The following is an 18,649-nucleotide window of genomic DNA, read 5'->3' as shown; positions in this document are numbered from 1 at the left end:
AAGTGAGGGAGGGAAGAGGAAGAGGAACAGAGGTCAGATCAGTTCTGCCCCTTGCCCCTATGTCCATGAGTCTTGCATGTGAATAAATTTATAACAGCTGCTGTACTTCAAGATCAGTGTCATAGAATCATAGAATCATAGAATAGATTGGGTTGGAAAAGACCTCCAAGATCATCAAGTCCAACCCCTGATCCAACTCCAATTACTATATCATGGCACTAAGGGCCACGTCCAATCTCTTTTTAAAAACCTCCAGGGATGGTGAATCCACCACCTCTCTGGGCAGGCCGTTCCAGTGCCTGATTACCCTCTCTGTAAAGAATTTCTTCCTAACATCTAACCTAAACCTCCCCTGGCAGAGCTTGAGCCCATGCCCCCTTGTCCTATTGTTGGTTGCCTGGGAGAAGAGACCAACCCCCACCTGGCTATAACCTCCCTTCAGGTAGTTGAAGAGAGTGATGAGTGTCCTAAAGGAAGCAGGTGCTTTACTCAACAGCTGGCATATTTTGGTAGGTACAGTCCAGATTTTTCATACTGTAATACATGAGCTCCCGGGAGTTAGTAGAGGTGAAGAAAGTTCCCCTGACTTGCAGTTAGTGTGCTTTTTGTGCAAAAAAAACCCCCAAAAACCAAACTTCATCCGCTTTAGGCACATCTTTTATCCCGACTTTAACAGTATTGTTGTGTCCAATTTCTGCTTCTTGGAGAAGGAGGCATGTGTTCTTCAGAACCATTTTAGCACATTTCATGTATTAAATGGAAACATCCTGTTTTCTATCACAGTGCTTTGACTTGGGCTGATTGCTTTTTAAAAATCATTTAAGTGTGTATTTTTCACTAAACACAGTTGTGGTCTACACAAAGCTTTTCTTTTGCCTTCCTTTGGTCTCTGTGTAAGAAGGATGTTAGAAAGTTAATGGATACTTATCCTCCAACTTCTTTTCTGTTGGTGGAAGAGTACAGCAGTTCTTCATCTGAAAGAAAACAGGTCCAGGTGATCTTACTAGACTGGGTGGAGTGGAACCAAATTGCACTGTACCATGTGGGAATAGCTGGCTGTGGGTGGAGAGAGGTGCTGAGCTGAAGCTGCCGCAGGCAAGGCAGCAAAGCTTAGGATGGGTACAGCTCTGAGAAGGTTGTGCTGGAACCAGCGCAGCAGGGTGGGAACTTGTCCTTCACTAGCACAGTAGGCATGGTCATGTATTGCTTTTTAGGTGCTAAAGGAAGTGGGGAGAGAGAGCTCTTGCATTGTGTTTCGAGTTCAGGACTTGATTTGTGATCTCATGTCCCTAATACTTAATAGTCTTGTTTGTGCAGCACCCACATCTTCTTCTGGACATAATTGCCATTTGTTCCCCCAGTATGCTAGCTGGCAGGACAGGACCAACAAGAATGTTTGAAGATACTTTATGAATGCACCCTTTCTGGTGACAGTGGAAGGTGACAGGCAGCATGTTCTGGAAGCTTGCTGCTAGCTGAGTAATTGTGCTGTGGCATCAGCTAACGTGCTTCAAGCCAGACAGATTCAATGAATATTTCCATTTATAAACTTGTTGTGGAGAGCCTCAGCCTCTGAGAAGTGGAAAGGAAATGTTGGTTCCACAGAGCTGAAGTGAAACAGAAGAGGGCTAGCATGGTGGAGGCCTGTCAAGAAATGTGGCCCTTCAGTCCCTTTACCCCAGAACACTCATTTTCTGCATGGGTGCTGATGAGTTGCTCTTATTTCTGTTTACAACTTCTGTTCGAGTTGGTGGGATGCCAAAAAGCCACCCCGAGTTGTACTGAGCCATTGAAGAACGAGTCAGTACTGACTAAAAATAGTTCTATCAGGGTTGTCAGATGAGGACTGTGGCATGCTGAGGAAGGAGTGGCACATCAAATGTGATTGCCAGCTGCCTCTTCCACAGGTTGTTTCCCCAGTTTGCCCGTCTTTGGAATTGTGGTTTTTGGGTTGCTTTTTTTTTTTTAGCCATCTGGTGGAACACTTGCTGGGCCTCTGCTCTCCATGTTTCAATGTTTTCTGTGTCATAAGATTTTTTTTTTTTTTTGGCATGAAAGGTTAAAAGAAAGAATAGATTATATTGAGCAAGGAAGATGTACAGGTCTTTGACATGATATGTTTCCTTTGGGCTGGGGCTGTAGCAGGAAGCCTCTGCACATGCTCTTCTGTGTCAGGCTTGCAGTCTTAGGAAAAAATAAAAATAAAAGCTGCTACAATGATTATGAAACTAGTATCGTCCTTCTCAAACAGTCTTCTCGTGTTTCACAGAACTTTCACTGGAGATGTTCCCTTCTAGCTTACTGCTGACCTGATACGAGACCTCTTTGTCTTTGGGCGGCTTTGCAGCGGAGCCCGGGCGTTCGTGGATGCCTGTCTGGTGCTGAGCCCTGGCCCCGTTTGCCAGCCAGTGACGCTGCAGGCTGGGCAGAGCCCGGCGGGACGGGCTGGCACAACCCCCTCATCCCCACTGGTGGCACCTGGGGACCCTCCATCCCCCTAGAACACAGCCAGGGCATCTGCTGGCTCCTTGCTTCACCTTGGTGCTCCAGCAAATGCAACAGGCATTTACAATACATAAATAGCAATCGCAGTATGACCAAAATGCTTTTTCTTCTGATCTCAAAAGGTGAGGGCTTATCAAGGTGAGGGAGGTCCCTTCCAATCCCTAACATTCTGTGATTCTGTGATCAGCATCAGCTCACCCGTGTGGACTGGTGCGAAGGGATATATTAGTCAACAGCAATAGCGCAGAGGTAGATAAGAGATTTTGAAGATGAGTGGAACACTGTGAAATGAAGCAGTAAGAGACTTGAGATTTATATTTCTTTAAATTTTTTAATCTTATTGAGTATCAAATAGTTCATCTTACATCTTGAATAAGAATCTGCTAGTAGAGGTTGAAATGGTTGGGTTGTGAAGGATCTGGTTTTGTTTATTCACCCGAACCTTCAGGTGATGTATTGTCGCATTTGAGCCTTCACAGCCAGAATAATTTCCGTAAGAATTAAAGGCTGGGCTGAGACACGCTGTGTGATTCTGAGCAGTGTTTCTAGGATAGCATACTCTCTGTACACAAACACAAGGCTATAAAGTGTCAAGAATAATGTATGTTGAGAAACAGTGAGGCTGGATTCTCAGATTGCCTAAGAGCAAATCAAATAACTTTTAAAATGTATAAAGCTGTTACTTTCTAACCACATTTGCAGGTGCACACAGCATATTCTATTTTTACTGTCCATATTATAGAGGGGGAAAAAAACCCCAGTTTTCAGCATAGATGTTTTATAAAGATTTAAAGTGCTTAGAAAAACAGAATAAACATGATAAGAATTCTCTGTTACTGCCTGTACTGTTTTTCCTGTACTGCTGAGATGACAAAAATTATTTCTAGCTGAGAGGAACGTATTCAGTGTAAAACACTGCATCCATACACTTATGGATGTTAGACCTCTTTAGAGGTGGAGTACTTGCTGGATCTCTCTTCATGTTTCTGAATATTTTCTGCATCATAAGATTTTTGTTTTTTTAGAATGAAAGGTTAAAAGAAATAATAAATTATACAGAGCAAGGAAGACTTACAGTCTGCAGGTTTATGTGCTGTGAGAAAGGGGCCATTTCACTCAAAGTCTAGAGCCCACTTCATTGAGTGTTTTTTTGTTTGTTTTTTTGTTGGTTTTTTTTTTTTCCCAAATATTGTATAAAATTTTGGCCTTTGTTTTGCAGATCTGGGTGCTTTGCTCAGTGGCTCTGCAGAGCTGAAAGCAAGCGCTTGGGTGAGAGCCTGCTTCTTGCCACATCTAGGCAGGTTCACCTCTTGCTGCAAAACTTCAGCTTCTGTGCCAGGGTGTAATGAACTGCAGCAAGAGAGCACTTGTATTTTTAGAGGACTGTGTTCCTTTCAGCAAACTGGCAAGCAGGAGTTAACAGCAGTTTCTGTGCCCCCCCCGAGTGTGTCTTTTGAATTTGGGGGGGGGGTGAGGCGGGGGACAGCAGAACTAATAATAAAATTTATTCTCTGGGGTCACTGTTGAGCTACTTGGCTAATAGGGTTGAAAAGAAAGAGGGAAGGGGATTTTTACAACTAAAACAACAAGACAAAGCATGAACATTGAGGATTTAACAGTTTATTTCCCTTGCATTAAATAGCACTTGCACAGTGGCAGGCCATGTGTCTCCTACTGTGTGTCTGAGAGTCTTGTCTTCCATCCAGGCCCCCTAAGAAAGTCCCCAGAAGGCACCTAGCTGGAGCATCACTGACCTCCTGCAGGTATTACTGCAGGAGGCTGGCACACAGATCTTTTAGTATTAGCTTTTAGTATCTAATATCAATGTTACTTTTAGACTGTGAAGTGGTTCCATGGTGTTCATTTACTGATGAGCCCTCTGTAGAGAGTGCTTCTTGCTCAGACGTGCTGGGTTTTGTCTCATCAAACCATGCTACAAACGAAAAAACCTCTTCTAATGAACCAAAAATAACTGAGGGCCTTCTTAAGGGTAGTAGGTGATTGGAAACATTATTTAAAACAAATAAGTTGGAGGAATGTTTGGGGCTGTTTAATCTGTGATGGCTTCTATGTCACCTGGTTTGTAAGACAGAAGAAGGGTCCAGGTGTTGCCACATTTCCCCATCACCCTACCCCATGCTTGCTCCATTCCAGCATGTTTGCCTGCATGGGACAAAAATGGAAATCAGTAACAGAGGTCTATGCTCATGGAAAGTTCAAAGGAAATAATGGTGTGAAATTTCCTTTGCAGAGCTAAAATAAAAGGTCGAAGAGCTGTGGTTGTAGAGGCGGTCCTGTTGCACCATGGGGGCTGTGTTGTTGTCGGTGGGCCTTGCTACTGAAACACCTGATTCTTCAAAGAAATACTGCACTGGATGATGTGTGAACTACCTGCTCCTGGTGGGTGGGCTCGGTGTGGAGCAATCTGTTTGGCCATAGGTTTGGGAGCGCTGGCTCCAGCTGCTGAGAAAATGCTCCTCTGCTCATGAGACACAGGAAGATGCTGAACCTTTTGGGTAACCTAGAGGAAGGAGGCTCGCTTTTTTACAGCTGCAGAACAGCCTGTATAGATAGTTAATTAATGCTTGACTTTCTTCTGGGTAGTATCTTCCTCAGCAGTCACTCCCAGGCTTTGGTCTTCCTCCCTGCAGATCTCTGTTGTGTCGCAGGGACTGGGAGAGTGTTGGCTGTGGTTGTCAGCCACCTCGCTCAGAAGAGCCGCTACAGGCAAGCCCAGCTGCAAGCTGAGGGCAGTGCTCTTGTACCTCTGTTAGCGTGAGGATTTTTCCGCCTGTCTGTGGTAACGAGCCCTTTTCTGTTCCTTGGCGCAAAGCAGAGCATCCTCCAGCAGCGCAGACATCATAGACCTCGAGCGGAGCTGCCTTCTCCTCCCCCCTTTTCTCATTGATGATTGAGACACAAAAGCAAATGCTGTGCAGTACCCTTTGTGAGAGGGAGGGTTTCTGCCTGGGGTTGAGGACTCTCCTGTCTGAGGTCTGTGTGTGCCCTTTGGGGGAATAAACTGGATTGTTTTTCAGTATATCTCATCGAGGGCACAGCTATTTATCCTCATTACTGATGGAGGAACAGTCGGAGGAGGGTCTGCTGATGGGAGAGGAGGAGGGAGGGAAAGGAGGAGGGATGGAGACTTTCAAGACTGCAGGCAAAGAAGGTGAATTACTAATACTATTTGCCATCGTACTGCATGTCTTACTTTTTACCTGCTTACAATCTGACCCTTTCTTGCTTAGAGAGAGAAAGCAAGCCTGTGTGATTCCTGAAAGAGAAGGCTTAGTTTGAGAAAGTCAAACTCACTGCATGTGACTCTGTTTACACTTTTTGGCCTCACTCCATCTGCTCAGAATGAAGCGGCGTGGCAGCAATCCTCATGCCCGCTTTCAAACGGGCTCTGCCCTTCCAAGCCGTGGGGATGTTGGCTCACTTGCCCCTGCCCTCGCGAGCGGGTACGGAGGACCAGCAGGCACAAAGGCTGTGTCTTTTTCTGAGCCCTATTTGAGCCCCCCCTGTCTCCCCCCCCTTTTTTTTAATGATGGCCTCCAGCCAGGCCAGGCCCATGCTCTTGGCAGGGAGAGCTGGACAAGGTCAGGCCACGCTCTTTGCAAGCGGCCGTGGAAGGCGGCGGCGGGAGCCAGCAGCTAATGAGTGTGTGGCTGTGAGCAGCCATGGGAGTCATCGTTTGCTGATGTAGATGCCCTAATTGTATTCTTAGTCCTGCTCCGTGTTACTGGTCTTGGGCAGGGACGTGCCCAGACCTGAGCCAATCCTTTCTCCAGCCATGGGGACAGCACTCAGTGGCTTGACAGAAGGAAGGGGCAGTGGGACATGGTGAGAGCCACAGTCAGTTCCGGAGTCTCCAGAGGCTTTAGGGATACAGGATGCTGGAGACTGTGGGCTGCCTAAAATTGAAGACAGTATGTCAGGCTGTCATTTGTGGGCTGGAGAAGCTGGACTTCTCTCTGAGAGCATCTTCTGAATCTGCTGTGGGACAGTGAGAGGAGAGCTGAGGCAGCAGAGTGCTGGGGGGTTGGTCGCAGGTATGAGCAAAGCCCCTATCACCACACCTCTCCTAGACCTTTTTAAAAACAGTGACTGCTCAAGTGTCGCATCAGGAGAGACATTTAATGCTGCGGTCCCATATTCAGCCTTCTTGCTGGCTCTGGGGTGCTCAGATTCAGTCATTTGGGAGTACCCAAGGGACACGTTCTTCAGAATCAAACACTAAACATTTTTGGTTAAGGAATGTTTTCACAGCTTTGTAAGAACAGCTTTGGTGGCTTGCCAGATGGGTGGATGAAGCATCTTCTCATGACATTTGAGTTTGCCCTGGCCTGATGAGAATAATACTCTACTAAGTGTCTATTTAACAGGAATGATAAAAGTTTTAAATTGGTGTGGAAAAAGTATTTTGACCCTGGTATTTCCATATCAACAACACTCGGAGGCCTTATAAAAATAAAGAGCTTGTCTTGCATCGTTTTATGGATACCCTTGTATTTCATTAACTTCAAGTTAAGACCTTGCAGTTGTCAGCATCATGCTCATAATTCAAAACCAATTTGTGTTGGATTAATTTCTCCCCAGGAGGTATATTTTGCTTGTTCCAAATGAGAAGAGCACTTTAGACCATGCCAGATTATCAGAATTAATAAAACAGAAGCAATCAGAATCATGAATCATATGCAAACTGTTAGAACTTTACTTAAAGTAATTAGAATATGAAAGCTATTGGACAGTATTGGAGCACAGATCCCCCCCAGAGAAAGCATAGATCATTCTTTTTAACAATGCAAAAACATACATCTGTTAAATACATAAACAGCACTCAATTTTAATGCAACACGTACTTTTATACTTCTGACCTTAGCAGTCATTTTAAAAATGTACAAAGTTTTAACCTTCATTGGTTTCTTTATAGTTTAAAGAAAACCCACATGTTTAAAGCAAAGCAAAATGGTCATTAAAAAAACAAACCAGGAGCTTTAGCATGTGTGCAAATTACAGAAAGCAACATTTATTTTGAGAGAAATCAATTGGAATTCTACAAGTGTGACAGAAAATGATGCATGAGGTAACAGTTCACTTGAAATCTAGGATCCCTGTACTGTAGTCCCAAACGGTGCTCTGGCTTGACACCTACAGTCCTTGCAAAATTGACTTGTTTTAGTCAAGGATGGCTATTAGGCACACTGCTTTGCATAAAGACAGCTTTATCCTGAAAGAAAGAATTTGAATCTGATACTGAAAGACATTCTGAAAGAAATTAAAAACAAGTGATACCTCTCAGGTGAAATACGCATTTCCCTAGTTCTCAGTTTACCTTCAAATTACAGAAATGAACTGAAAAAAATGGGGCTTTTCCCCTACAGAAAGGTGTTTACAGAATTGACCTTAATCCCAAAGCCCCTGCAGCATGCCCTGGAGTCAGGGCTGCTGAGAAGAGAACAGGTGTTGTCCTGCAGAATGCTCCATGGTCAGAGGGCCAGGTCGGGAAGAGATGAGGCCCCCAAGCATTCCTTCCCTCTTTCCCAAGAGTCTTCAGACTCTGGGCTGCCTTTTTTCAGAATGCTGCTGCCAGACACTACTCCCCCCTTCCCAATTTTAAAAGTATTTCTATGAAACTAAAAACAAGTCAATTTTAGAGAACCCAAAGGCACAATTAGAAAATGCAAATATGAATTCAGTATTTTTAGGCATTTCTGTGGCGCTGCTCCCTGTAGTATCCAAGTATCTTTCACCAGCAATAGTGAATTTTATCCTTATAGCAGCTCTCTGAGATCAGAGAACCTGCTATCCTTGTACTATTACTCTACAAATGGTGCAGTCTAACCTCACACGATGTGGTGAACGCTGTCTTGAACCTCTGTTCAGAAACTGCATCCCCTTTGAGAGATTTTCTAAGAGCTACCGCTACACAATTTTGTTCTCCTCCTTCCTGGTGTGAAGACAAAACAGTCCTCATCTTCTGCTCTGCCCTTTAGGTTTTGCTCAACCCCTGTAGTTCCTTTCCAGAGTGACCTTGTGGCTGGCCCTGCTCAAGTAGGCAAAGATGGAGAGAGCGGGATGGGTGAAGCTTACTTCATCGCAAAAGGTGTGGCAAAGTTTGCCATCTTTTGTTCTCCTAGCACTATAAAGTTCGGCTTTATCTAGTAGCTACTATCTAGAAACACTGCCCAATAACCTTTAAGGCCAGTGACCGTTTCACTGCAGATGATAAGTGAAGGGAAATGGCTCAGGCTGCCTGCCAGCACGGTCCCTGCACTGTGGGGTGCTTGCAGAAGACACTTCAGCTCATTCGTTCGCAGCCATCTCTTCCTCTCCACATACACACACTCACTCCTCCACACTCACTTGCTCACGCGTGCTCCTCCTGGGGCACTCCCAGAAGCTTTCTGTCCAATACAGATGAAGCAAGGCTTTCTCAAAGCTTGGGAACGCTGCTAGGCTGTGCTGCCCAACCACTATTAAACACATTTCAGCCATTCCACCATGTAGAGTTGAGTCCTGGTCTCCAGTTTGGATTCCTGTGGCCTGTGGTAGTAACATGCTCTGCCAGTGTTGCAGAACATAACGCAACCAGAGTAGGGGGCTCTGACACTGCCTGCAATCCCAACTTCCAAGTCCACCCACAATGGGCAACATGTATTTTTTTCTCCTCCTCCTAACAGCCAGCTCTGGGGTGGATCACTGCCACCAGCGCATGCCCAGTGGTGGAGTGACAAGCCATCAAATCTCACTTTTCTAAAGGAGCTCTGTGCTTCCTGCCTCAAGCTGTCCTGCCTCTCAGCAGATGAGCTCTGGGGTGCTCCAGCCATACCTGTGTCTCTTACCACAAACCCTCCACAGGCTCCTGGCTTCAAGAAACAAAAGCAGCACCACCTAAAGCTGATCTAAAGTAACAGAGCAGTGAAAGCAATGTTCTGAAAGATCAAAACCTGACATGATCTAAGCCTGATTGTCTTCACCATGGTGGTGGGAGGTTCTGCCCAGTTTAAAAACACAGGTTGAATTTTGCATCTTGTGCGTTTTAAAAATAGACAAGGTATTGCAGGCAGATTTTTATTAAACCTAAAGTAAGTAAAGTGCACTTTGCGCTACGTTACTTAGAGAGTGATTAAATTAATTTTAGAAAGCTTGTTGAGGGTAATAGGTAAGGGTATGTCAGCTACAAAAATGCTTATATGCTTTCAACTTTTTTTTTTTGAGGTTTTGCTTTTGCAATTTTGTGGTGCTTGCAAACTCTATGGATAAAATCATTTGATCTAAGTAACCAGTAAACTTCTTGCCTGTAGCCTTCCAATTGTTTTGTTATAGCTTAGGAAGGATTTTTTATTTAGCATAATAGGACACAAAAGCAGAGTTACATTAGAGCTGCTTTGGAGAGCAAACTACAAAATTGAGCAACACATGTTAGTTCCAGGCTCTGCTGTTTTCTGTGTGTCTGTGTGCACTTGCTTTCCACCTAGGCAGTATTCTCATTAAAAGTTTATGCAATTCATTTTTTCTTTCAGTTCTTCAATTTTTTCTTTGCTTTTCTCTTGTGTTTTTGCTAAATTATGGATAAAGCTGTGGTTCCAATTTTATAATGCATCCTTTCCTAAGAGGGGATTTATATGCTCTCATTTGCAGACAGGCCAAGCTGTTTTATCATGTAAATATAAGTATTTACTTTGCATTACTTTGATTATAAAGGGGAGTTATCAGAAAGGGTAGCTTTTTTTAAAAAAAAAAAATGCTGAGTGATGCACATGAAGAAAGATGGGAGGAAGCAGGTAATAGATGCAATTGCTTGCTGGTTTCAGGCGTTCTTGCTTAGAGAGATAATTGAAAAGGTGCAGTACAGCATTCAGGTATTTAACCTGCAGATGCAATAGCTTATTTTTGCTTTACCCTCCTTGCAGGCTCCCAGAGGCTGGGAGGGTACTTTACAGCTGGCTCTGCAATCTGAAAGTTTTGTAACCAGCAAAACAATCTGTGCAGCTCAGATTTTTTGCTTAGTTAGCTACATTGTAGAGCCCTAGTAGGGACTGTCTCTCAGCCCTGCACTGCAACCCCTAAAAAAAGCAAGCAGTCTCAAGTCCCTTAAGATGAAGGGACCTCTCTAGGTTCCTGATGGATCCAGAGAACTATTTAGGTCAGGAAGGGACTGCACTCATCTTATCCAGCCCCCTCCCCCCCCCTCAAAGCTGGGCCACCTTGGACATTGGGTCAGGCTGCTCAATTTTAAACTTAATGGATTGTTTCTCTTAATCAGGCTCTCCAGCTCATCAAGTTATACATTTAGTTGTGGAATATATGAAGTCTTGTGTTCCCCAGTGCTTCAAACTTTTCTATGGTGCTCTGGGGATGCAGTGCTAACTTTGCTGGAAGAGTTTGGGTCGTAGTCTTATGCATCATTAGAAAGTCACAAGATGGCTGGAGTTAAGTAATGAACTTGAATTAATTATTTTAATTCTTGATTTTAAATAAAGACACCCCCTATCTCCTTCTACTTCTTGACTCTCCTTTTCAGCTTAGCAAATGAAAAGTAAAAACAGTCTGTCAAAGAAGAGTTTTATTGTAAGCTACTTTTTAATCACAGTTATTATTTGACACTCAGTCAGCACGATGATTACATTTTCCTTCTCAAAACACCAACAGACATTCAGAAGAGCCTTCAGAAGAAAATAAGGAAATGTCTGAAGTTGCTGAACTAGGAATGACAGAAAATAATGATGAGGTAAAATTAATAAATTGATTTGAGCAGTGACAAGGTTTGGTAATACTAAGGAAAACTTTCCCCTCAGGGTTGCAAAGACAAAAGAGCACCTAAAAATATACCACTACTCTTCTATTTTACTGAGATGAGTGGATATCTTGATTATGAAATGCTGAGACTGAAGCTTACTCTCTAACTGCACAATTAACTTGCACAAGCTGCAGCCAAAAAGCCTTTCTGTGTGAGTTCGTGCTCCAAGCCGAGCCGAAAGCCCCATCTCGCTGCCCCTGGATTTTGTCTTTGGTTTTTTTGTTCAGAAGGTGCCAATTACTGAGAAGTCTGGCAATGGTTTTGCTGAGAAGCGCGTCTACGCGCCGACAATTGAACTTGGCTCTCCAAAGCAAATCTACGGATCCGAACCCGAGTGGGGAGCTGGGCTCCCCCTGCACCCCGCTCCCTCCCGCTGCTCTGCAGTGCTGCTGCAGGTCGGGACCACACTGGGACTGAGTTTGCTGCTAAGCTGACAATTCTGTCTCGTTTCATGACACTGTCATACTGCAAGTGAGTACAGCATGTTGCAGGGCTCAGAATAAATCTGGAGCTCCTTTTCCTGCTGGGGCTCTGCCATGAGCCCCCACAGCCTGCTCTGCACCGCACCTCCACCTCCACAGGGAGCTTCCTCCCTTCAAAAAATATGGTATTCTGCACTTGAATTCTAGTAAAAAAGCAAACATGAACATTTTATGGTTAAGCTGGTATTTGGGAAATGCTAACTGGATACCAAAATTGTGATAATTTTGTCTTTTAACCAATGTTTATATGACATTTCCCCAATCCAGTCCTGCCAGTTCCTCAGAAACAGCAAGCTACGTAGTGCCTCCTCTTTGCATGTTATAAAACCTGCATATTGGTTTATTTCTGCTTGAATCATCTTCTAAGATATTTCATACTCCTCTGTCTGATGGCTCCTCCACTCAGAAACCAAAATACTTAGAAGTGATGTCTTACAGATGCATTGCTCCTCACCCTTCAGTCCCTCCCCAGAGCAGCTGAAAGGGAAATTGCAGCAGCCACAGCTCTGGTGTTTTCTGCCCTCCAACTCACTCATCTCCATGCCATGCTGTTGTCTTTATGATGGGTATACAGTACCCTTAAGCTCTTCAACATGTCCTCTTTCACTCCCATTCCAGCTTACGGATCTAAACCATGCTTTAGCTTACTGAGGTCTGCTGAAAGGGTGTTTTATTTACTCTTTTATCTAGCTTTAGATTTATTTTTTCAAAAAACAGCTTAGTATTAGTCCCACATTAAGATCATGTTTAGACTTGAATCCTTGTTCCAAACTATATAAAGGCCATAATAAAAAATGCTTTTTTCCGATATACCCACCCATATATATATGCATGGCCTTCCAATACTCTAATGGCTTCTGCAACTATCCTCAGGTGACACCCAGCTGCTCTCAAATCCATGCTGACCATGCCACAACCACAAAGTCTCACGGAGCGATACTGCCGCCTCGCCATCCCCCGCGCTGTCTGCGTTCCGCCAGGGATGCCGGTGGCAGGGCCGGGATGCTGCAGCTGCAGGATGCCCCGTCCCTGTCGCCACCTTGCAGCCCAACACAAAACTATGCCCAACTCCAGGCGCCTGGACCTGAAAGCATCCTTTCTCCCTTCTTTTTAAGTGTGAGGCGCCATCCTACAAAAGAAGGCACTCTTGTCTTCCAAAGGTTTCTGTGGCCTGCCCTGAATCGGCTGCATTCATCAGCTGCTCCCTCTCTGGCTGCAGATTCCGCAAAACACAGCAAGGGCCAGATATAAATCTCTCCCCCTCAAAGGAAATATTTAGCAGCAAAATGAGTAGAAAACAAAAGACTTCTCTGTTACTCACCCAATTCTCTCACTCAGGGTGGCTCTATCTAACCAGCAGGCAACCGAGCGCTCCTGGCTGGAAGGGCTGTGCCGGGGGCCGGGGCGCGGGGCTGCCCCACGCCTGGGCACGCACTGCAGCGCCCGCTGCCTGCGAAACACGCAGCGTTCTCCAGCGAGTCCACTGCTTGGTAAGCCAGAGGCCTGCTTAGCGCAGTGAGGGGGGAAACCCCCGGTATTCCCGTTAAGTCTGAAAAAGGAAAACTCAAGAGAAGTTAACACGATTTTGTGTACATGTTAAAAGCTGAGGAACATAAACCCACAGTTTATCAGTGTTCTGCTCTTATTTTCCTGCCGTGTAAGCTGTTCTGAAATGTCAGATGTAGGATGCAGATCAACTTTGTTCCTCTTTTTATTCTAACTGTGACTGTATAATTCAGTAATTCTCAAGAAAGGCTGTAAAGGCCAAGTCTCCATGTGAATTCATTGAGATGACTGCACTCCGACTCGCTGACACTGAAACTTAACAGGTTTCTACTGTAAAATATTTATCGCAGAGACCGACTGCCATGTCACGAGCAGTAATACAAGAGAGACAGCTAAGCCATTTCACTAGAACTCAGGAAAGTCCTTTTGGGAAGGAAGAGGTGCAGGACAGGATGTGCACCAGCATCTGCCTGACAGAGACACTGGAACCAGTAAAGCTCTGACTGGGGCTTCAGCCGAGGAGGACGGCAGTGGCTGCTCGCTCCCAGCCTGTACCTCATCAGACCGGCTGCCTCACCAGCCCGGCTCAAACTGCCGCTGACCGGGAGTGGGAGCAGCGAGGTCTCGGGTGGTGGCTGAAGCTCTTGACAATGGCACCAAGAAGCAGCAGCAGCCAGGGGACAGGGCGCTCCTGGCTGGGACCTGCTAATTGCAGAAATGTCCACATATTTTGTTAATCCAGCAGAACAACCTAAAGACACACATGACCCACAGGAAGCAGAAAGAGATGTGATGCACGGGTCCTTATGTCACTGCTTGAACTCTTGCCCAAATCCCACCACTCCTGTGCTCATTTGGTATCTTGCAAAGTAAAGGACTATTAAGTATTACCCATAGAATTGAAAATTTATCTTCTACAATACAATTAGTCTAGCTCCATATGACCAATAATTCCATTTTTTGTATTTGTTCATTTTCTGTCTAAAGCAAAAGCTTGGTCTTTCATCTGAGTTGTTTTCAAATTTTTACTTTTGGTGCAATTGAAACCTACATCAGTAATGCCCAAAATTCTTCAGAAATACTGCTGTTTGAATTTTAGTCATGTACCAAAAGAAATATTACACAAAAATATTTTCTTGCTTTATCTCTACAGTTCCTGAAAAACTGTGTCTCGTGGACTTGGATACAAACGTACTGGAGAAACCAAAACTACATCAATGGAGAAGACCTCAAATGGCCGCTGTGATCTGTAACAGTCTATATACACACTATATACATAGGACTGTTTGAGAGCCTGTATTCATGAATGTGTACAGTCTACATACTGCACAAAGTTAATTTGTCTGAGGGGTTTTTTTTTAAATTATTATTATTATTTTTTTTTTTTTGGTCAGAAACAAGGACAATAACCTTGTGGTGGCAACGAAAACATGTGGTTACTGGATTTGGATTTAGTTTTACCCTCCTAGTGCCACTGCTCATTGACTATTAACTGATTTTGCAAATCTGTCATTCGGCATAATAATTTCTATATTTTTTCTTATTGCATTTGTACATGTAACAAATTGGTACAAATGTTTACAATAAAATGTAAAGTTCATTGATACAATGCCTTTCATGATGGCCATGACAACTGGTTACTAGCCAACTTTGTAGCTTTTTAGACATTTTTAGCTGAACCTGGAAAAATAGGAAAAGTATTGTAGCTTAAAATAAATGTACATAATATACAATATATATATTTATACACATGTGTATGTCTACATACACATATATTGATAAAACATTTAAAGTATGTTTAGTTTTGACCAGTTCTCTGAGTGCTGGGACTACCTGGCAAATAAATCTAGAATCGGAATTTGTCCACAATTAAATAATAATTTCCACAATTAGAAAAATATACTTTACTAAATAAAGTTTAAATTAACTGATTTCTGGATATAGCATGGAGGATAACACTTTCCAGACTCCGACATGATTAAATCTGAAAGAACCCAAGCTACTACAAACCAGTAACGAACGCTGCCCCGCAGCTAAACACAGAAGAGCACAGAAATACAAGCTGCTGCTGCAGCCTTCATCGGTGGCACCCAAACCCTCTCTGGTTTGGTCACCTCTTGTATAGGCATCATTTCCACCTGACCAGGTCACCCACCTGACCTCATGCTCTGTTATTTAAGGTCCACTTCAAGCGCAACCCCACAGCGCCTGTTGCCTTCTCAAAGCACTTGCTGACTGATGTGAGCAGCTCCCCACTTCCACCCAACTCTTGCCTTGAGAGCTAACATAGGATAATAATCAACAACCTGGAGGACCATCAGTACTTGAGCTTCACCATATGGATTTTTCATCTACTGCATAGGTAAATATAGCAAAACATACGTGTGTGTGCGTGAGTGTGTGTGTATGTGTGTATATGTATGTATGTATATATACATACATGTACACACGTGTGTGTGAATATGTGTACATCTCTATATAAAAAAATTTAATGGCGTTAAGTGTAGTAATGCGATATACTGTGGTATCCTGTACACGTTATCTGATTTTTTATTTAAAGTATATAGGCACCAGAAATAAGCATATAGAGCAAATCAACCTTTAAAAATTAAAGTCAAATCAGTGGACAAGAACTTTGGTAAAGCTTGTCAATGTTTATTTTTTTTTAATTCAAATACAGTCAAAGTCTATCAGTCGCCATCACCCTCTTCACAAGAGGAAAGTGCACGTGTTTTTTCCCTAAAGAAAATTATACGTAAGGTGGGGCTTAACGATTCAAGAAAATTCTGAATTAAATGTTTACATTTTTCAAAAGATTACTATCTTTCTCACGGAATGAAAGCTAAATGGAGTTCTTGTCCTGTGTGTATTTTAATTATTGTATGCATATATATATAAAAACATATATATGTATGTATCTGTTTATGTACCTGTGTGTGTATATACACATCCACACACTTTTAACATGAGAGAGGAACCTGTTTTTCTCCACTTTGTATGTGGAGACTTACACGTTCCTCCCTGTCTTGTACCCTGTGCAGTATAAGCTCTAGTGATGAGGCCAAACAAAAAGATATAGTTCACCATAGTATATTAGTTTATGTAGCAAAGTCACTTCCAAGCAGGTAAAATAAAGCTCTGTATTCCAAACTTCTTTTCCTTTACATTTCTCATAAAGAAAAGGAAGGAAAAGGAAAGAAGGGAGGGAGTAGGATTATGGCAGTAGCATTGAGCCAGTATCACGCGCGTGTGTGCGAGCGTGACATGCACGCGCGCACACACACACACGTGCACAGAGAGCAGGGCTTTGGTTGATAAATGCAGATTGTCCAGAGAAGGTGGATGCGTAAGTAAGGAAGACTCTACAGTGATGCAATTGTATCTTTTATGTTTGCATGGAGTGAGACAACAAATTCAATTGGGAAAAAAAAAAAAAAGAAAGAAAAAAAGCGAAGACCTCTTTTTAGGTCCCTCATCAGTGAGAGCATACTCAGTATGCTAGAGAATTTATCTGAAACCTTTTAAATCAAGGCCTCTTTATTACAAAAATAAAAATGAACAAACAAAAAAGTATGAGAGACGAGAAGATGCTGAAGTGTCACTCCAATCGTCCCTGCAGAGAACAATTGCATCCCATTTATTAGTCATTCTCTTCTCTCATTTCTACGATGTCTGTCATTTCCTCTGTGTGAGGCATGTCGGTCATTGCAGAGTCTTCACCTTCTGTAGCTGCTTCATTCTCATTCCGCTTCTTTTTCTAGATTGAAACAAGCGTTCAGAAACCTATCAGTAAGTTGTGCATCAACACAGTCCTACAAACTTTGGGCACTGGGAGAAGTGGGGTGCAAATAATGTTTTTTTCAGTATGTTGTTAAGAGCTGAAGTATTTGTGTTGTAATCGTGGCTTGTCACTAATACGTTGTCTTAACTTAGAAGGTTTCCATAACCTTCCCGGGGCTCAGCTTTCTCCTTTCTAGCATAAATGCAATAATAGAGGCATTTCTTATGCTAAGCAACATCCAAAACAGGCTTCAGCATGACTGGAGGGAAGAGAGCATCTGGAATCTTTTACATCACAGACGTTTTATTAAAAAATCCCCCCAAAAAACAGAAAAGCAAAATATGAAAGAAGATAAGCTGCTCTAGGGGGAGAGAGAGAGGTGGAAATCTAATTTCTCAAATGTCAAACTACAGGAATTTTACGAGATGTGAGCATTCTGGCTTTTATTGGTATCGCTGATCCACTGTGATCCCCCACCTGACCGAGGCCAAATAATATCAGAGAATTTCTGGCTAGCAGGAGCAGGAGAGTATTCAAGAGTCCTGTGATTCATCCAGGATGTCCTGGATTAGTAAAGCTAAGAAGCATTCAGCCCCACTACAAAACAAGTTGAAGCATCTGTTCCTTATTATCTGTTTCTCAGCAGGATGACTAGTTTTACAGAAAACACTTGTACAGCTGACAAAAAATCCCCCACAGGTATTATTTATTCAGCTGAGTTGGGCATATCCGAGTTTCAAAATTTCAGAGGTGTCTACACAACACTTGATTTGCAGCTCTCAAAAGCTGCCCATTTATTACCGCTGTAGGTGAAAACAAGTTGGCGTATACAGCTACTGGTTGGCTCTGCCACTGTCACATTGGCCATTGAGATGATGCTATCAGCTATCAGCTGATGCCATCAGCTACATACTAATTCTGGGAAGGGAATAAATTAGGTTGGCACAGTTATTATGACTACTACGTGCATTCATTATTGCAAAAAATTAAGCACCATGTCCCTGGCCAGAAACACTCTGCGAGCTACCACTGTAACAAACAAGCAATGAGGAGGTTAGTCCAAACAGATGATGTGAAATCACAGGCCAAGAACGGCCATTTTGGTGTCTACAGGTTTTCCTCTTTGGCTCTCAAGAAAAACATGACAGACTAATTATGACAGAGATCAAGGTCTTCTATTTTCTTATGAACCTCGTACACTTTGGTCTATTGCCATGGCCTGCACTGTTAATACACATCAAAACTAGTTTTAATTTGTTCCAACATAAAGCTTTTAGATATTCCATCTTCAGTATTTTTTTGCTAAAAATAGAAGTGGTGGGCATCTTCACTTGGCCTTTGTAAGAAGTCGAATGAAAAAAAAAAAAGTAAATGCACAGATTATATTTTCTGCTCCCACCCACAGAGTCCTTCTGCACTACGGAATGACGTACACACCATGTCATTTCTGCTTGGAGTTGGACCTGGTGCCCTACATGGTGCCCTAAACACATAACTGGAAGGACACAACATGCAGTTACTGCGATGTACCCAGTCACTCAGCCAATATTTAACCTATATTTGACTGAA

At 43.2% G+C, this 18,649-nt stretch overlaps 1 protein-coding gene across 1 annotated transcript in view; it reads right to left on the bottom strand.

Annotated features, from left to right (window-relative positions):
- Positions 1 to 16,823: 16,823 nt before the first annotated feature.
- ANKH (ANKH inorganic pyrophosphate transport regulator) overlaps positions 16,824 to 18,649 on the bottom strand; it is a gene marked incomplete at its 5' end in the record, with an annotated part of 43,357 nt that continues 41,531 nt past the window's right edge. The window contains one exon of the mRNA XM_010178146.2: positions 16,824 to 17,056. Coding sequence (XP_010176448.2) covers positions 16,940 to 17,056 — 117 coding nt within the window. The remainder of the gene's footprint in view (positions 17,057 to 18,649) is intronic.

Source organism: Antrostomus carolinensis, unplaced genomic scaffold (genome assembly GCF_000700745.2).
Source record: "Antrostomus carolinensis isolate BGI_N321 unplaced genomic scaffold, ASM70074v2 scaffold2031, whole genome shotgun sequence".
Taxonomy (NCBI): Eukaryota; Metazoa; Chordata; class Aves; order Caprimulgiformes; family Caprimulgidae; genus Antrostomus; species Antrostomus carolinensis.
The sequence above is the reverse complement of the archived record's forward strand: the minus strand, read 5'-3'. Positions and strand labels throughout refer to the sequence as shown.